The sequence below is a fragment of the Thunnus maccoyii genome, chromosome 9 (genome assembly GCF_910596095.1).
Source record: "Thunnus maccoyii chromosome 9, fThuMac1.1, whole genome shotgun sequence".
NCBI classification, from domain to species: domain Eukaryota; kingdom Metazoa; phylum Chordata; class Actinopteri; order Scombriformes; family Scombridae; genus Thunnus; species Thunnus maccoyii.
The window spans coordinates 31668867-31689322 of record NC_056541.1 but is presented as its reverse complement, the minus strand read 5'-3'; the positions used below and the strand labels follow the sequence as shown (position 1 = coordinate 31689322).

At 39.7% G+C, this 20456-nt stretch overlaps 1 protein-coding gene across 1 annotated transcript in view; it reads right to left on the bottom strand.

The window, feature by feature from the left end:
• The window catches only part of niban2b (niban apoptosis regulator 2b), a 46349-nt gene that overhangs the window by 11739 nt on the left and 14154 nt on the right, over nucleotides 1–20456 (bottom strand). The window contains exons 2-8 of the mRNA XM_042421566.1: nucleotides 16939–17069; nucleotides 14708–14836; nucleotides 14459–14564; nucleotides 12474–12641; nucleotides 5116–5231; nucleotides 2946–3050; nucleotides 2561–2723 (exon numbers count right to left, since the gene is read on the bottom strand). Coding sequence (XP_042277500.1) covers nucleotides 2561–2723; nucleotides 2946–3050; nucleotides 5116–5231; nucleotides 12474–12641; nucleotides 14459–14564; nucleotides 14708–14836; nucleotides 16939–17069 — 918 coding nt within the window. The remainder of the gene's footprint in view (nucleotides 1–2560; nucleotides 2724–2945; nucleotides 3051–5115; nucleotides 5232–12473; nucleotides 12642–14458; nucleotides 14565–14707; nucleotides 14837–16938; nucleotides 17070–20456) is intronic.

The window sequence follows — 20456 nt, the reverse complement described above, 5'->3', positions numbered from 1 at the left end:
AAAGATCACACTGAATCAAATGTAAACATTTGCTACTCAATGTCAACCTGAGTAAGATTTATGTTCCTTTAGTCCACTCAGTCAACATGGGCGCCGGGGCGGCGTCATTGCACCATCAATGGGATTTAGCGAGCTAATTCATGTCAGGAAAAAATGGATCGTGGCAAGACTGAAAAATGTATCTGAATCGGCAGAGATAGAATCGCGATTCTTATGTAAATCGATTTTTTTTGCGGACCCCTACCAAATATGGTCACATATCATCACTTCTGGCTCCAAAAATCCAAGATGGTGATGGTCAAAATGACAAACTTGAGGCTTCAAAACGTGAGTGCACCAATGTGTGAGGTCATGGTGGCTACGTCCATTTATTATTATACAGTCTATGGCCACACTTCAAAGCTCTAGGGGCAGGTAGTGTAGTAGTGAAGAGATGTTGAATGAAGTTCAGTCTTGGTACTTGCATACACAGCCACATGCATCACAATCATCCTATATTCATCACCCTAACAGTTATTTTTAATTAATTCAACGTATCTCTAGGGAGTTTCTTTCGGTCTCTGCTGAGAATTAAGAGTTGAAGGTCAAATCCTTATCTGCCTTTCCTCCCTGGACATTCCCTCTAAAGTTACAGTGACTGAGTCCCACACCTCACCTTTGATAGTATCTGTTAGGAACATTTTCATACGGGAAGCAGAGATCATAAAGTCTTACAATGAGCTCTTGACTATAAGGCATTATAACATAATCTTAAGACAGGAACATAAGTGTATATATTTCCATTTCAATGACAATGCCCTCATTCACAGGGCACAAGGGGTCACTGAATGGTTTGATGAGTATGAAAATGATGTGAATCATATTCTATGGCCTTCACAGTCACCAGATCTCGACCTATAGGAACACCTATGGGAGATTTTGGACTGATGTGTTAGACAGCGCTCTCCACCATCAGCAAAACACCAAATGAGGGAATATCTTTTGGATGAATGGTGTTCATCCCTCTAGAAGAGTTCAGAGACTGTAGAATCAATGCCAAGGTGTATTGATGCTATTCTGGTGGCCCAACACCTTACAAAGACACTTTATGTCGGCTTTTCCTTTAATTTGCCACCCGTCTGTATGTACAGCATGTTTGTGTCTGTTTTGCTGACCACTCTCTCCATATGCTTGAGTCCAAGATGGATTGAGTAACGTGAACTATACTTTCTTAATTTGTGGTCACATGATTACTTTTGCTTATGGTTACCTTGATAAAGGGGGTGGCTCATTTTACCCACTGGCTCTATTTAGCCCGTTCTCCCCTATAGTTGGTTTATATCAATGCACAATTAATAATCAGAGGAGGTTTGTAAACGTTTCATTTGTATGCGTGATATTCTGATAACATTAGCTATTATTAGCCCTGTCAATCATTTATCAAAATAAAAAGAAGAGAGCCGGAATGAAGAACACAGATTTTGTTAACAATATTTATTTATCCTAAACTCATTTTCAAGGGACACGTCACTTGGAGGTTTTTTTTTTTTTTTGAATTTGCCATGGTGAGCATTTTAATTTGACTTACCATAAGCCCCGTAAATTATGCCTATAATCATTTTTGGATACTATTTGGAGATCAACAGAAAATGATCAAATGCGCACATTTGAATAAAATCAGTCATTATTCTGTGAAGTGTGTTCTTTCATTTGGTAGAGGCATTTCTTCATCTAAGATCACACGATGAAGACATGTTGGATTCTAAGTGTGCTTCTCCATGCATCTCCCATAGGGTATGGAAGATGCACACACTAGTATTATGATGTAATGACCCTTCCTTCTTTTATAGTTTCCTTGGTGAACAGGTATCATATCAATCAGCCCTGCATTTCTCCTTTCTTCTTTCATGTTTTATTTGGTTACTATGATACTAATCTCCACTACTCTCTGGGATTCCTTTCATACAGCCAGTGCAACACAGCTGCAGCTGAGCTCCTCCTCCATTCATACAGAGTGTGAGGAATGCTGCTGGTCTGCCTGGTTTCCGCTGTCTGACAAGGATGGGGGGCTGTCAGACTGCTGATGAACACTTGTACAAATGCAGAACGGAGGTTAAATGGAGTGTAAAGTATCAATGTAAGATGAGTCTGTGTGTAAATGTTCATCCATGTACAGTGTGTGTGTTTGCAGGTGGGGAAATTAACTATCCTACTGCAGTTGGATGATTGTTTGATCAAATTTGTGTTGATGATTAATAATGATTTGAATAAACTATTAATTTTAATCAATAAACTGATCATTTTAAAGATGCAATTAAATGTATCTAATTTATATTCATGTATTATTAATTTATAAGTAATTGCAGCAAACAAACTTTCAACGATCCTTCATTTAGAGACAGCTATGTAGAATTGAAAGTAGCATCTCACTTTAAAATTAAGTAATAGAAATCTTTAATACATTTAAGTATAACACACACAGTGACTGCCAACTCCATATATTTAATTTGAGCAGTACAGAAGTAAAGAATTGAGACCATTACTGAAAAGGCAAAAACGGGCATAAAAAAACAGGCCTAACCTCGGATCTTGTTGGTGACGTGCTCCTTGGAGGTGATGATCTGGTCCATGTCTGTGCGAATAGAAGCCTCCAGCAAGGGGTGGCTCGCCTCACACTTCTGTACCACCACCTCGTACTGGGCCTGGCACTGTTCCTGCACCAGGCTGTACACCGCATCACTGATCTGCACAGGCAGGAGAAACACACCTGTAGCCAGAACTTCCTGCTCTTCTCACATCCCCAATTCCAATGAACCAAACCTACAAGTCTATTTTGTATTTTTGTTTCAGTTCTCTCTGCTGTCAGGTAAGTGTTAACATTTTCTAAAAATGTACTAATACTACAACTGGGAAATAACCTTCAATTAATAATAAAACAGAAACACATGCAGCTGAGATTTTCTTACCAGCATCCAGTTCCTCTGCCTCTCATGCAGTTTGCCTTTGAGTCGAGGGGAGATGAGCTCCCTCAGCTCTGGGAGAAGACCTTCCATGACCAGGTTAGACAGGATCTACCAACAAACATATCACAATCACCTCACTCACTAAACTGGTATAAACTATATTATTCCAGTCAGCAGTAAGAGCACCATGCTCCATGGGACAGTTTGTCTCTGGCCTGTTTCTGGGCTTCAGTCTAACAAATAATGGATCTTTGCACTCTGCACACCGACTTTTCACTCAAACAATAAGATTTTGTTCGGCCTCCTTGCTGAAAACTCTGAACCAAGTCTCAAATCTTCTCAATATAAGACAGGAGGATAAATGTATGAAATGATTTTTGACATTTGTTGCAACCATATTACACATATATCATATGAAGTTCTGTCTAGACATTTTTTGTAATGCAGACCATTCTGTGTAAAATATGAGAACATATACTGTGTGATGACATTTGAAAAGCATTAAGACATTTTTCTATCCCTTTAATATCTCTGGTTGTATTAGTTCAATGCAGCCTGATTTACAACTGGAATTACAGGATGTTTGCATCAGTCTTACGAAGCGTCTGCATTTGTTTGATTGTTTTCTTTGAATTTCTGGATAATTTACCATATTATGGTATATACAGTATATATACTGTATACATAGTGATATAAAATGACTGAATTAAATATAAACTTTTATGCATATTAGACAAATTACTGGAGGATTAGCAAACAATGTTAGCAAATTACAGTCATATTTCACATAATATTCATATCATTTTCATAATTACTTATTTTTTAACTAAATATATAAGGATCTGCAGTGTTCAATTGTTTAAACATACAGTAAAACACAACTATGACATATCTTGTAGAAAGAAGTAGAAATTAGTGCAGCAGGTTCTTTTGGAATATATAAAAACACATGTAAACTCTCAGTAAAGTCAGGAGGAAATATTAAACTAATTCTTTGCAGATGCTGCATATATTATCATAAATGAATGGAATTTGCATCAGCTAACAAGAAGACAACTCTTATGAACTTCCAAAAGAAAAATGGATGGACACTTGAGCACTTGATTTTTCCTCAGAGCAGCATCAAAACAACAAGCGTGCAGTAAAAAGTGTGCTCTCACTGACGTCTACAGAATCTGTTCAAATCTTCTGATTTAAGTTGCCCCACTGACCCAACTCAGCAATAGCAATTTAGTGTTGTGCTGTATGACCAACTATTTACTTTCCATGGTCGCAAATACTTGATGTTCACTAAGGGTCAACTACGGGTCCCACTGAATGCTAGATCATATAATTATCATTTGATTTATTGCCTGACTGTAGTGCACATGTGTTAAATTGGTGAAATAGTGATTATAAGCTCATGAAAGGATCTCAGACATCATAGCACAGCCCCAACAGGGTGAAGCCTCCACTGCACCGCAGACTGACTCTCTAACAAGGTTAAGCCAACATAAAAAAGTAGCTATTCTACCACAGTGAATTACTGGAGAACACAAACTGGTTCTGTTCAAAAGCCAATTCACTTAGCGGACCATGTGAGAGGAATTTTAGGGTGGGACATACACACCAGCCAACAGCTACTAAATATTTAACTATGGGTGACTAGCAGGTCAATTCCTCAAGTTGTTTTTAGGATTCATTAGCTAATACAGGGTTGTAAAATCTCCAATATCTATAATCATATAGACATCATGACGATGTGATGGCTTTGTGGACTGCAGCATCCAGAATAACCTGTTCAACGCCAGAGGTAGGCTATAGAAACCTGGGCCAGACCACACCTGCGATACAGCACATTTAAAGCCTTTTAATAAACCTTCAGGGCACACAAAGCATGAATATATCTGAAGTGGAAACACTTAGCAGACAGTAAATAGTCTAACTTTACATGCACACAATAAACCAGCTTACTGTGAGAAATCAGGCTAAAGGAGGAATTTAGAGAACTCATCTGCATTGCTGCAATGACTGTAAAACCCTTGTTCACATTATGCATGTCAGGAGTCAGGTTTCTCCCCTTCCCACTACAATATTTTGGAACAACTATAGCTTGGAGCATAGTAATAGAAACAATTAAACCCCAGGTGAGGGTGCAGATGAAAGTGATAGAAGTTACTAGTGCCATGCTTACCTGTGACTGTACACCACACATCATTTCCCAGGTGCCATAGTGCCCTTTAGCTTGGCGGTAGAGTCGTACAGCATCGGTGAAGGCTGGTGTTTGGATTTTATTCTCCTCTGACAAACCTGGAACAGGAACATTGGTATCTTTTAGCTGTTAGAATTTAAGCACACTGTAGTTTGGACAGATTGTGAGAATCCAAATGTTTTCCTGCACTTGCAGCCTCATGGATTTAAGAGCCAAGTCCTGTGCAACCTTCACATCATTTTGCTCACATTTTCTCAAGACCAACTTGAAGCTGGAGTACGGGACTTTTGTACCCCCCCTTCTGACAGGGGTTATTATTAGTAACTTAAATCAAATTATATATATGGGTGTGTCTGTGTATGGGTGTGTGCCGTTTTAGCTCGACTGGCAGTTGCCAACAGCGCAGTCAAATGGTGCGTGAGAAAGAGAAGGCCTTTGAGACTCAAAGTTGAACCTCTCTACATTCCTTAAGTTGTCTGGCCTCCAAAGAAAACGAATATCTGCTCAAAGCCAGAAAAGCATGTTAACACTGAGTGCTGTGATAAAAGAAAACATGCTAATTCTGAGATGCTGTTCACCCTTATTGGACAGTGTGCAAGAATGCTCAACTATGACAAAGCCAGGAAGTGTGTGTGGGGGGAGGGCAGAGACGGGGGCCAGAGTTCCTAGTAGTGCTAGAGGCAGGAAGTCCCAAGACCCTCTCTAGGAGGGTTATTTTATTTTGACTGAGCCTCAGATGGTATGAGAGGATTTCAAACAAACCCAAAATTGGGATTTCCAGCCCCTTCCTCTACCTCCTCCTGACACACATCACATATTCTGGATTTGAACATTGACTCAAGCATACATTAGACAACTTTTTAAATGCAGCTCAAACCGAATGACAGGTCTTGGGTAAGCCCTTGTGATATTTTTGGTGTGTTCAGTGAGTGATAGAGAAAAAAAGGGGATCAAGCTTTACCCAACTCTCAAAGCCTTGTCTTAAAATGTTTTACACTTACAAAAACACAAAGACATGAAAAAGTTCACAACAATGATACCATTACATTCCCATCCACCTGTTTTCATGTGTATTTTAAACGTGTGCCTTAAAAAACCTCAGAAATCTTAAAAAAAAAAAAAAAAAAAAAAAAAAAAAAAAGCCAAATCATCACAAAAAAAAGTTTTAAAGCTGGGCTGAAGTGGAAAACTTGGCATATTGAAAAAGAGAGGATGCATCAAAGGCTGACGGAAACAGATTGTTCAAACACACATCAGAGTTGCCATAACCGTTTCTGCTTTTAATGCAAATCTGTTTTGGACAGAACTCACTATTACAGGCCTCCAATCCACCAGAAACGCCCAAAAATAAAGGGTAAAAAGAGAAGGGGTCTTGGGAGTATACATAACCACAACATCTCTTGTTAAGGTCCAGATAGGGGTCCTAGTTGCATCATGTCACCCTGATGTCTATCACCATAGCGGCTGATAAAAACACCACGAGGTACACTTGGATTTAGAATCATATTCATTTATTTCCAAACAAGAATAAAACTAAAATGCTATATTGGGTGGGAAGCAGCGATGAAATACCTTGATGTATCAGAGTTGTTGATGCTTGATTAACTGTGTATTCTGGTTACACCCTCTTAAATATATTTCCAAGCAAAACAATTTAAAGCTGCACAATATTTTCATATTAACAATGGGTCAAATGTCTCTGTAATGTGAAAGATGTCAACTAGTGACAAACCTACAGAGAATTATCACCAACGCTGCAACTCTGCAGGGCCTTTTAGCCTCTTTCAGCTCATCGTTTTGGTTTTACATACCACATTTTATTGTTTTGGCTCAATTTCATAGAACTCATGAATCTTGTTTCCAGCACCAGCAGGCAACTGTTTTCACTGATGAACCCTGATAAACCCACTGTACTCTACCTGTTCAGCAACAGACAGTCAGTGAAAGAAATACTCAAGATACTTTACTTCAGTAAAAGTACCAACACAGCAATGTAAAAATAATTCATTAAGTAAAAGTCCTGCATGAAAAATTATACTTAAGTAAAAGTACATAAGTATTATGAGCTTGATGTAGTTAAAGTATTGCAGTAAAAGTACATAAGTATTATGAGCTTGATGTAGTTAAAGTATTGCAGTAAAAGTAGTGGTTTGGTCCCTCTGACTGATATATTATTATATATGACATCATTAGATTATTAATAGTGAAGCATCAGTGTTAGAGCAGCATGTTACTGTTGTAGCTGCTGGAGGTGGAGCTAGTTTCAACTACTTTACATACAGTTAGCTAGTTTAGTCCAGTGGTTCCCAACTTAGGGGTCGGGCCCCTCCAAAGGGTCAGCAGATAAATCTGAGGGGTCGTGAGATGATTAATGGGAGAGGAAAGAAGAAAAAACAAAGTTCTGATACACAAATCTGTTCTCAGTTTTTGGACTTTTTCTCTAATCTTTGATTTTTGCTGAAATATTGGATCATTTGAACATTTATTGAAATGAAAGCATGTGAGAAGTTTAGAGGGAAAAATCACTATTTGGTGGAGCTGTTAACAACTCATAGACATGTGAAATGTGACCCCGACTACACACTGCTTTTTGTAAGACGTCAAAAGCCAAAAAGGTTGGAAACCACTGGTTTCATCTTTAGCAATGTGTTGTATTTTAAAAGCTTGTTATATTATCCATTGTGTCAAATCTTCATCTGAAAAGTAACTGAAGCTGTCAAATAAATGTAGTGGAGTAGAAAGTACAATACTTCCCTCTGAAATGTAGAAAGTAGCATCACATGGAAGTACAAGTACAAGTACCTCAAAATTGTACTTAAGTACAGTACTTGAGTAAATGTACTTAGTTACTTTCAACCACTGCAAACAGGTGACAGACACAGATGGAAACTAGCTGGTGAACATAGTGGAGCATTTAGCAGCTAAAGAGCCAGATATTTTCTCAGGAGTCGGTGGAGACAAAAACAGCTAAAAACAGAGTGAACATTGGACTTCATACAACTCCAAATGGATGCTAACGTTGCTCTGTGTCTGTTGGGTGTATAACAGGCAACTGTTTGCTAACATGTTCCCCAGAACAACGTTATGATGTGATAATATCTTCATTTTGCATTTGCAACTTGTTCTGCTGCCCCTACCAATAAATGACAACTAATGTAATACCCTGCCACTCAATCAGACAGCTTTCAAAAGAACATTATTTCATCCTGAAGCTGCATTAGCTGTTGTTAAGATTGCTGTCAGATTTAACAAAATGTTAAGAGAGAAACAAGAGAAAAGACGCAAAATGAACAGAGAGGAAGAGGGGGCAGAACTCAGTAGGGGCCCATGGCTAATTCTAGGCCCCAGGGCCCCCGTAGTCATTTAGTCCAGACATGCATCACTTCATGATACATAGACAGAACCCTCTGTTTGAAGAAGAATGACTTGTTTACCCGGGGTGAGATCGGTGCACCCACACCTTGTTTAACAGAGCTGTTAAAAAAAGTTAGTGCAGGTCTATGAAGCGTTGCTCTGTGTGGCACACGGAGAACATATGGAGTCATTCAGGCGCTCATACGTCACGCAGCTGGCCTGTGTCACGGCTGAGGCATGTTAACTATTGGTGTCATTTCCTCTTTCTTGTTTCTCACAGCCCCTTCCCTCACAACTCACACAGGTTTCCAATCACGGTCTGCACTGTTGAGACATTCAGCATGCTAATCTAGTTTAGAGGTGAGACAATCTGTAAAGACATCGTTTCAACTCAACTAATTTGTATGTTCTCCTATATTCAAGTTTTATGACTGAAAATTACAGCCAATTTCCCCACAATATAAAATTATCTTTTACCTGAGAAGAAACCCACTGAAATAAATGGCAACAGAAACAGTCGGAGTGAGACAGACTTAAGGAATTTAAAAGAAATTAAATAAAGACAGAGTGGCATAGTGCAGTCTAAACAAAGTGCTGTTGTTAATCCACACTGTGAACCACTCGCACTGCCTTTGGCCCGAAATATCAAATCCCTCAGTTACCGAGGAAGATGTGCACGTCACCGTACAGCACTGAGATGAAGTGAAGCTCCGACTCACTGCCAAAGCTGTATTACATTTTGTTTGAAGTGCACACTGATTCATGACATGCAAATGTGAAAGTGTCATTTCAAGTTGTCCAAGCACTAAGCTGGTTTAAAGAATGACTGTGATGAAATTAAAATCCAATCCATGCCAGTGAGTAGCAGGATAACCAACAGAAAACACCACCAAACATTTAGAAATAAGGCTGTGTGTCGTGCTGGACCACATTCTATGTTCTGGATTCCTGTTACACTAACTACTCACAACTGTTACAACATATAGTGTGTACTTTGTTTTCTTGGCTGGATTTACTGACCATAAATACTGATAATTTAGGAGTGATCGCAATAAACAGATAAGTCTGTTCTGTTCCTGTCAACAAATGCCATAAAAGACGCAAAACCAACGTTGAATTGATCCTTATATCAAGTATAAGTAATATCTTATGTCCCAAATACTTTCCTCATTTAATAATAAAGAACTTCACAACTGATTAAAAAATACCTTTCACTTTATTTTTGATGGCAAACAGATTATGTCAGATGTGATGTCAGACTTAAAAATGTCAATGAGTCACAGTGTTGGACTGTGACTTGTTCCTTCATTACCATGAACACACAACTGTAATTTATTTTCACTCAATCACACACACATACACACACACACGCACACACACACCATCCTGCTGTCAGAAATACTAGAACAGATGTGTATTCATCCTCCACTGAAAACGGTCCCCAACAACTGCACTACTTCCTCCTGTTTGAGTAAAGTTTACTAAAAACTACAGTGACCAGCTGTTTAGGAAATTACTGAACCTTTAAAAAAAAAAAAAAAGAAGTTAATTTGAAGCATTTTTAAAGATTTTCATCAGGATCCAATGGGCTTAGAGCTGACGCAGTATTGAGAGACAGACAAACACATCGGTGATTTTGGTCTTCTAATGGGATTTGTTGACACCACCAGTTCTTACATTTGTACTTTGTTCAAAATAGTAATTTTATTGCATATGAATATTTTATTCTATAGCTGCACCTTGATTGTTTGTGAAAATTCTGAATCATTGTCTGAATTTCAGACAAAATACAACGTTGTTGTTTTAAGGGGAAACAGCAGAATCTCACTTATGCAGTTCCACTGGCTTTTGTTCATGTGTACTTAAAAACACTGCTGCAAAGATGTACCTGCTAATCTGCACTCAGCACTAATTTCTTAACAACACAAACACCTATTTGTCCATTCACACTTGTGTCCTAAATAACTACAAACTGTGTGTCTGAGAATGTAAGTACAGGTCTGGTGGACAGACCGAAGCACCTGTCAGTTAATGAACCCTCTGCTGAAGAAAACCGCACAGATGAAGGTAGAACAAAGCCTTGTTATAGGCCACAGGTTCCTCTCAGGTCACACCTCTTGCACAACTCTAGTCTGAGCTAGGCGCTATGGCAACCAGGTTAATACATCATGGCATGATGCCATGATGTATTTACTCTATTTCCACTTTCAGTCCTGTGCCAGTTTCACATTTGCCTCTGATTGTGGCAGCTACATACACACCTGAGAACTCAAAGACCTGATGAAGCACTCTAAAACCACAAGTTTGTAAGAACTTTTGACCATCTTTACTCTGTAACAAAGTCACAGTCACTTGTAGTCTAACTTGACTCTTATGTCAGAGATAATATCAGGAATCCAACTTTATTTTTCAGGCTTGGAGCTGGTAGCTAGCCAGCATTAGCCTGATGTGACACCCCTGCTTTTGAGAATAGTAAACCACAGTGAGGTCAAATGTTTTCCACTCTGTTCACCTTGTTTCTCACGTCAGTGTTCTCTACAGTCGAACTTTCAGCAGCCTGTCAAGTACTACCAAGGCTATGTCCCAAATGTCCTTGCAAGGTCACTTACTTGCATTACGACTGCTAGACAGGAGCATAAAAATGTGGATGTCGTTTGTGGTAGAATGAAGTTCTAAGTGTACAGTATTTAAAACCATTGACAATGTGACAGAACAGAGACAGAAAACTCCAGGAGAGAGAGAGGGGGCAAGAATCTAACAGGGAACATCACAGCAACATGGTATGCATCAAAAAGCTCTCAGTGTGGAAGCACAACAGGCAGTAAACAAAGCTAATGGTGTTCTTTTTATGAATGCATCAAAAGAAGCTTATGGAATGAATCCTGAGCTCCATCAGAGCTGTCAGGACATTTTTATTTTAAGGTTGCTGAAAGTCTGAGATAAGGCTAACACCCCATACCCACTTGATCCAACCCAATGTATGACTGAAGATGGAGAGGGGGAGAGAGAGATAGACCTTTCTGCTGCACTGAAAGCCATTGTTGTCCAAGATGCTGAGTGGGTGCAGGGTTTTTGAGGTGAAACAGACAGAGTTGTTTAGTTGGTTTAAGTTGTTGCTGCAGTGTGTGTTGGTCAGCCTGTCTTGTCTTTTACTGCTGTTCCACTCTGCTTGGTCTCTCTGTGACGGCGTGGAAAGTATTAGCAATATACTTCATGTTCATCTCACAAAAGGTAATTATTTAGTCATTAAATCAAAACACCACCTTTGAAAGTAATTACAAGATAACTCTAGTGTGTGTGCGTGCTGTTCACTGTCCGGTTCCTACATTGCCCTCACAGTTGAGTTCTGCCTTTTTTACTCAGGCAACATCACGTGCTGGATTTTTCAAGGTCGTTCTGTTCGTAATACAAGTTGAGTTAGATAGGCAGGGAAATTCTTGCTGATCTTGTGCAAAGACATTCTTGCCCTAGCTTCATCTCCACTTCTTCCACAAAAAATGTCCCTGTGGCACTACGGCAAGTGAACAGAGAGTAAATTGCCCAATATGTTTAAGCCACAGATATTTAGTTTCATTGGAAGCCACTTGGTGCAGAGACTTTGAGCCACTCCCTTCAGCTTGTAGCTCTGGGCAGCCACAGGAAAAAAAAAAAAATCAAAAGGACTCATCCACATTTATCCCATAAACCTGCCAAGGGGTATCAGCACAGTCCTCTGTATTACCATGGATTTAAAAGAGTTTTATATTTTCATATTTTGCTTAACAAATATAATGATGTACTTATTAGAACAGGGCTATGCAAACTATCATAAGAAGTACCAAGAAGAAGAACAAAGTTTAAGGTATTGAAATCATGGTGTCTAGTCATGGTTAGTCCATCAGTGCATTGATAAGTGTGTGTGTGTGTGTGTGTGTGTGTGTGTGTGTGTGTGTGTGTGTGTGTGTGTGTGTGTGTGTGTCTATTGATCATTTGCTAGCAGGACTCACCATCGTTGGTGTGTCGGACACAGTCCTGGAGGACAGCGTGCCACTTCTGTTGCTCTTTCTCCGTTACAACGCAGAAGTAGTAGTGACGGGCGTACGGGTGCCAGAGGATCAGAGGAAACTGGGTGGCACACTTAAGGAAGGGTGAACTTCCCACCTTGGCTTTCACACCTGGGAAAAATAAAAGTTCATCAAAACATATACATTAACATTGACTTATGCAGAAAGTGCAATCTAATGTGGTCTGAAACAAGCAGCTTATTATAGTTCTTGTATTATAATGTGTTCAGGATGTCTTGAAATGTATTTGAGGAGGTTCATGTAGTTTTCAGCAGGTCCAGCATTGCTTGCACAATGCTTGTTGTGTAGTCAAGAATTTGTAAAACCCATAAAACATTATTTCAAACAGCAGCCAAGATCCAATCATTCTGGAGACACAAAAAATGTCATACTAAACTCAATGAGACCAAAATCATTTAAGGCGAGGGTAGTGAAGTCAGAGGCAGCCAAAAACATCAGAAGTACTTTTTGATAATCTCACAGGGAAAACCTTAGAGTCTAGATTCGTATTCAGTGGACAAATGCACAACAATCCACAGTAAAAGGAAAAACAGTTGGGCCACAAATAAAATGGTCGTGGTCCCTGATTGGTCACAACCTTATTACCAATATGCTCCAGCAGCACTCAGCACTGCTATTGCTGTTTGAATGTCATTCATTGAAAGTTCAAACTGTTAAATTTACTTTTTCCCCTCACTAATGATTATGCACTCATTATTTGTCGTTGTGTTTCAATTTTTGTAAAATTTTTGTTTGTTTATGTACATATTGGCATGTCAGTATTATATTAAAACAGACTTGAAAAAACTCAAACCCATCCTTTAAGCACAGCTTGCTGTGGTGCTCCCATTGGTTTTCTTGCTGTCAATATTAAGCAACTCTATGACATACAGTTTCAAACGCCTCCTTACGTCTGATGTGTTACCTGGTTTGAGGCATCTAAACTAGCTGTGTACATTTATATCGACTCACTGCTGTTTAGACATGAGCTTGTCTGGAGGTTAAATCTCTCTCTCCCTCCCTGTAAACAACACTATACAGCAGGCTATGAGCACTTTGCATAACGAGCTCTGGTTCACCTTGTTATAAATTTGAATCCCATTAAATAAAGGAAGAGTACTGCCAAACCTGAACAATACCCATCCCTGCAAATAGCAACTTATCTCTGATTATGATGTAATGGTGTAGTTATAAATAAGGCATAGAGGATGTCAGGAATAATATGATGCAGAATAAATACAATATGTGACACCATAATTCAATGCAGCAACAATATTTCATCTAACAATAAACTAGAATCCTTAAACACTACTGTTTGTTATCCTGTTTTAGTTGTATCTATCCCTAACTACTGCCACCAAAGACACGTGCAGCTACATCTGCTTTGCTTATGATTTAAATATGAATATTAAGGTAATACAACCCAGAGTGTTTTGAGCAGTCTCTGGAGGGCTCAAACACAATCAGTTTGCTCTCATGTTTAAAGGATTAAATATGACATTTAGATGAGCCATCAGACATGGCAGATGACCCCCCAGGCCTATTGTACAAACACCAACTCCATCCAACTTTTCTCACTTTTCCCACACGCCTCCATGCCTTTCTGGACTACAGTCTCACATCCTCAGCCTCATAATGCATATATAATCTTAATTATTACAATCCTGGATTACAGTTTAGAATTTTAGTGCCCCATGATGGTCTAAGAGGCTTTAGAGGTCGTCCCTCCCTAACAGGAATAAACTTATTTGGGAATATTATGAAAACATTTCCTTTTTTGGACCTCTGACCATAAAAATGGTCAACTAAATTGAATCCTGAATCATAAATCTCAGCATAGAATGTTGCATAATGGCAGCTTCAGCTCTTGCTCCCCTTCTCCTCCTCCTACTCCTACTCATCCTCCTCCCCCTCCTCCTCCTCCTCACCTGGCAGGCTGCTGCTGATCAGATCTAGGTATTGCTCCATAGATGTCAGCACTTTGTAGCCAGCGCAGTTGATGGTTCCTTTGGGATGGAGGCGTCTGTCATGGGACTGGTAGACAAGACAGGGAGCAGAGTGTAGATGTTAGACAGTGAATCCAACATTCATAGATGAAACAGACTGTATTTAATACCAAACACTTGTTCAAACTTCTGATTCCAGACTGGGTGGGTTTATTTTTTTTCCCCCCTCACCGCTTTGCTGTCAAAGTAGTTGATGTTGTAGGAGTCTGGGACAAACAGGAAGCGGTTCCTCCATTTCTTGTTCTCCTCTAGGTACTGAAAGAGTGAGCCAGAGAAGATGGACTTGTTCTCCAGAGGGATCTGTGGGAAAACATGACACCTTTCAACTGAAACTTAATACAGCACAAAAGGCAGAGATGTTTTCATGCCAGTACACTGTACAGACAAGTTGGAGGAATTAAAAGCTTTCTTCAAGAGAAGCACTGAAAAGCCAGTCTTTGTTTGTATTACAGAAATACACATCTCAAATGAATCTATTAGAGGTTGTTTCCTCACCCCCGCCCTGCAGCCACCCACTTAACACTCCTCAATGCACTCTTAAACCAGGCCATTAAACAGAATGCAGACCCAACCTCACAGCTTTATGTAGACAGCTCTGTAAGTGTATGTGTGTGTGTCAATAGACTGTAAAAAGTATGTAAAGCTATGCACAAACATGATATGTGTGAACACCGAAATAAATCCCAACCCAACAAAAGGCTGATTTCAACATTGGAGGTCTTCCAGCATCATAGTACCATACACATGTTGTCACATGTATTTTAAACAAAGTATTAAATATAATAATCTCCCCCTCCAGTCAGAAGGGCGTTTTTCTTCTTGGTCCTTCAGGTGGATGCCTGAATGAGCTTTACTGTGCAGAATGGTGTATGTGCAGAGTTGGTTTTTATATTCATTTGCAAAGGAAAAAGTAAACATATTAAGCAACATTTGCGTCAAAAAAAAAAAAAAAAAAGGTTATAAATGTAGTTGCAAGAACAATACTTTACACTCATATCTTGGGATGTTTGATTTGAAAGAGAAATTATTTTAATTTTAACTGTTCTATTTATCTGTTAACTCCCCCTGCTCTTTCGTCTGCTTCTATCTGCGGATGTCTGTAAATGGTCTCATCCATGTTTACGTAGGATTAGCATGCTAGGCTAACCGTCTGTCAGCTGTGTGATTTTATATCTGCACCGTGAAGTTTTTCAGAGCACACAAACACTGTAAACACACCTGTCACCTGCCCAGCATAGTGCTATTAAAGAGGAGACACCGTGACTACACCTTATTTTTATAGTCTATGGGCTACACATGTTATTATGGATCCCTTTCCTCTCTTGACAAGACCCGCCCTACTCTGCCTCTGATTGGCTTACCCTGATATTCTTACCCTAACCCTGACCAATCTCACTCCTCATGCCTAAACCTAACCAACCCAGGCTACGAAGGCCAGGCTGTTGACATGTATTAGCCAATGAGAGGCAGAGTAGGGCAGGTCTTGCCAAGAAAAGCAGTGGGATCCAGAATAATGCAGGCTACAAAGAGCACGGCACGGCTATGCTAAAAGATGCTAGCCATGCTAGCTAGCTGCTAGCCTCCGTGCTAGCTGATAAAATGGATCAGTCATGTCCAAGCAGCAAATTCTGGGGCTGAAAAATGAAGCCAATGTGGAAGTTCCAAAAACGGCAGATCCTCGAATGACCACATGAGGCTGGTTTCAAAAGCGAGTCAATCCCCATAGACCTCCATGTTAAAATGACCAACTTTACAGCAGGAATAATAATAATTAACTGTACGGGGGTGAATTTTTTTTATAACTCACCCGTTTCAATTTTATTAAGCCGTAAAGTTATGCATATTAAGGACATGGCTGCTTTGAACAACAAGTTGCTAGCCGCTAGGTGGCTTGTTTCAGCAACCGGGCTTCATTCGGCCTGCCTCAGCTCCCCCTCTTTGCCCATCTTGGATTAGCTGGGAGTTAGGCAGAGTCAGGCACTGCCAAGATGGCGATGGCTGGAACCGCCCACTTTGAGTTTCAAAACTGCTATTCAGAAGTCAATAGTTGACGTCATGGTGGCTACATCCATATTTTTTAGTCTATGGTCGTGTCTCTTTGTATCCGCAGGTTGGTGTCGGAGCCTCTGTGTGAGAAGCTTCAGTCGGTAAATGTGTGTTTTTAAAACTCATTTTGGGGCAAATGCCCCCTGAGGACATAATTGAAACTGTTCAAGCTGATTCATTTTGAAAGAGCGACGGCCAATGGGGAAACTCCAACACTGGGTCGGTCGCACCAATGGTGTAACTTCATTCAGTGAGTTAATCAGTGAGTGACGGACATTCAGGGTTATAGGGCTGGTCCGTGGCCGGTCCAGCCAAAAAAAGTTTGGAAACATTAATGGAGGAAGAGGATGTTTTACCTTGCGGTGTAGTAGCTGGGGCTGCGGCCCGCCTCCACCCTCTATGTCAAAGCGAACCTTGTTGAAGAGAGCCACTGCATACTGCTGCTCATACAGACACCCAAACTCCCCCATCACCTCCCCGGTCTGAGCTGCAAGACACACACACACACACACACACACACACACACACACAGTTAGAAATGTAGTGGTCCAAGAAATGTCATACATTGTGGTGTTAGGCATTTTTCATTTACACAATGACTATGGAAATGTGCAATGACGTACAACGAGCATTCATCTTATATACATTTTGATCAAGGGTCTCATCAGTGTGCTTCAGGAACGATCAACAAACGCAGTGACTCAGAAAAATGAGACAATTCCACAGCACATGAAAGAAAGTTCAAAAGATCTGATGAAGGCCCATAATTCAAATTTATTTTGTACACAGCTGTATGTGAATTCCTCTACAGAGATACAAAGTTACACTCATACTATGAGACTTTATTGGTATGAAAGACAGGTTGCCAGGTCAGCACTGGCATCTTTGCTATCCTGTGTTGGTTTGAGGCCTCCTTCCTGAGTGTGACCTTACAGCTAAAGAGTTATTCACGTGGGAAATGTTTACGGTGAAAGTCAAACACAGCCATGACATGGTGTAAAGTATGGCATGTCACGCTGCTCTATTTGTACTTTATCAGTGAGTCCACATCACTGGTGTTTGCGAGAGCTCGGGTTTCTCACCTTTCACACTGTACTCTTGTAAAAGGAACACCTGGATATTTGTGTAATGGAAGATAGGACTTTTTTTCTTCATATTTCAGTCACATATTTGTGAACTGTTTTTAAAGACTTACATCTTCAGTGGGAACTAATGGGCCACAGACAGAGTAGGGAAGCTGAAAAGTACTGAGAGATAAACTAACACATACTGTTGTTTTTGGTCTTTTGATGGGATTATCATTTAAGGCCAAAATTAGTGTTGAACAATATATGGTTTCAGCATAAACACCACAATTTACACATGTGCAACATGAGTAAATTACACATGTGCAACATGAGTAAATTGTGAACTGACTAGCTGGAACCAAACTACTCGGGATGGATTGATAATTGGATGGGAATTTGGCAGGGTCTCTACAACATAAAAACAACACTGAAAGAGGCCTCCCACCATTGCTCATCTAGCACATACCTTGTCTGTATCTGCTTCCCTTTAGAGGCTTTCATATGAACTTCTTAAATATGTCTAAAGTCAAACGCCCTTGCATGACTTTCATTGTAATGCAGGGATTCTGGTAATATAAAGATTATAAGACAGCAATAGCAATTAGCAAATGGATCTCCATGTGGTATTGATAAATATGTTCAACAGTTGCAACTGCAGTAGGGAGGAGGGATGACCTATTTGATCCCATCTGCTCTATATTGTGGTTTTGAAATGCTGCTTTTGCATTTGGGGAGATGTGGGGAGTGTATAATTAAGCGTTCTGGTGAAGCTATTAGGAAGGCAGCCACACGGAGTTATGAATGATGGACTACGTCTAGAAATAAGGAGGGAAATGACTCGTAGAATGTGCCATTTTTGCTTCATCAATTGCTTGTTCATTACAGATTCTATGTGGCCAGCAGATTGTCAGCTTTAAGTCTTCACCCGCTTTCATATACTTAACAGTCACTGCAGGACAAAATGTTGGACTATCAAAACAGATTCAGGTGACATCATTGTTTGAACACTGATGATTAAGAGAAACTATCTTGAATAAACATCCTGGTGACCAAAAAGACGGATCTGTTTGAACTGCTTTTCTTCAACATTCCCTCAGTATGAGTCAGTCGCCACAGTCGCCCTCCTGCTCAACTCTCTTTCACAAAGAATGTATCACACTTCGTTGAACATTCAAGACGGACATAGGAGTGTTGAGTCCACAAAGCTCTTCTCCGTCACAGAGGTCAAAAAATAAAGACTATCAGTGGAATGATTTCTCCAAGGTTAGAGATTCTTGATTCAAAGCCTCTGAATGTACCTCTGTGTGTATCACTGAGGTCACATATTGTAAGATTTTATTCCCTAAAGATGAATGCAGCTGATTGTACCTCAGCTCCTGCACAGGCACTTGGTCATGGAAAAGCACAAGGGAATTGTTTTCTACTTAACTAGCCCTTTGGACAGGAAGTCCCAGAGGAATGTGACCCTTAGCTAAGAAAAGGAGAGATGGGAGGAAGGGGAGGGATGCCAAGAGAAAGTCCAGTGCCACGGTTTCGACATTTTCAATCACCATGATGTTTCCTGGCATGTACAGTTGGTTTGGAAAGAACTACTAGTACTACTACTAGTACTGGTACTACTAGTTTGGGAAGTAAATAAAAGCCTGGAGCCCTGTGCGTTTCTTCACATACCTTTCTAAACTTTTAGATCAGAACCTTACACCCTTTCTGATGTTCCACTCACTCAGATGTTTAAGGTTATAGTCTATGGTTAGGGTTAAGCCTAAACATTTTAGTTATCAATATATACAATATGTATGGACTGAGGCCTATTTTCACCCGGGGCTTTCAGTTCCATTACCTATTGTATATCCTAAATTTAGTCCAACTTGAAATTTTTCAATACTATGTAGTATCACTACTGATACAATTCTCTGTGATGTGTATTCTTAAAAGGATACTGGCAATTTTCTATATTTTTCTTACTGTTAACAAATCATATACAGAGCCAAACTAACAATAAACTAATCTACTAACAAGTATTGTGTGTGTATCCAAAGTCTGATATATCTTATTCCTCTTCAAAAACATTAAAAACATGTCAGTGAGCCACACCGCTGCACCGGTTGACATGTTCCTTTGTTCCTGAATACAGTGGTTACTTTAGATTGTTTAGAAAGTACTCCAAAGAATAAAAATAGCGATAAGATGGTAACCGTCACTGCACATGCATGGAAACGCAGTTCTTTTTACAGAGTTTCACTAGCTTGTTTTGCTGTTCATGTTCTGCATATACTCTCCTGGTTAAATCACCATGATAAAAGATGTGCCACTGTTAGAAAATATCTGGTTCTTTGGTTAAAAGAAAAAAAGCCTATCAATTCAGAATTGTTTCTTGTTTCAAAACCTATTCACAATTGAAAAAATATAAAAGACAGCATTATATTTAGGCTCTTACTCCATTCACCCATGTCTTCAGTCCACTCAACTGAAATATGAAACATCACTGACTGACTTCCACCTTTTTTGAGTGAGTCATGGCCAGAAAACAGTGTCAGTCATTTAGTAGCCACAGCAAACAGTAACAATGCAATCATCTGTACGCATTAGACTCAACTTAGTCACACAGCACTAAGCTGCATATGACCATGACTATACACCAGACAGCTTTTGTGTCAGGGTGCAAACCTCACACACCCACATGCTGGCCGCTGCCTTCAGCAGGTTCCTCCCTGATCCTGCCAACCCATAATAACTTCACTTGTAAGAGTAGTATACAGTATTCATATCATATTTTTGATGCATAGTAGCATTAAAGAACTCAGTTT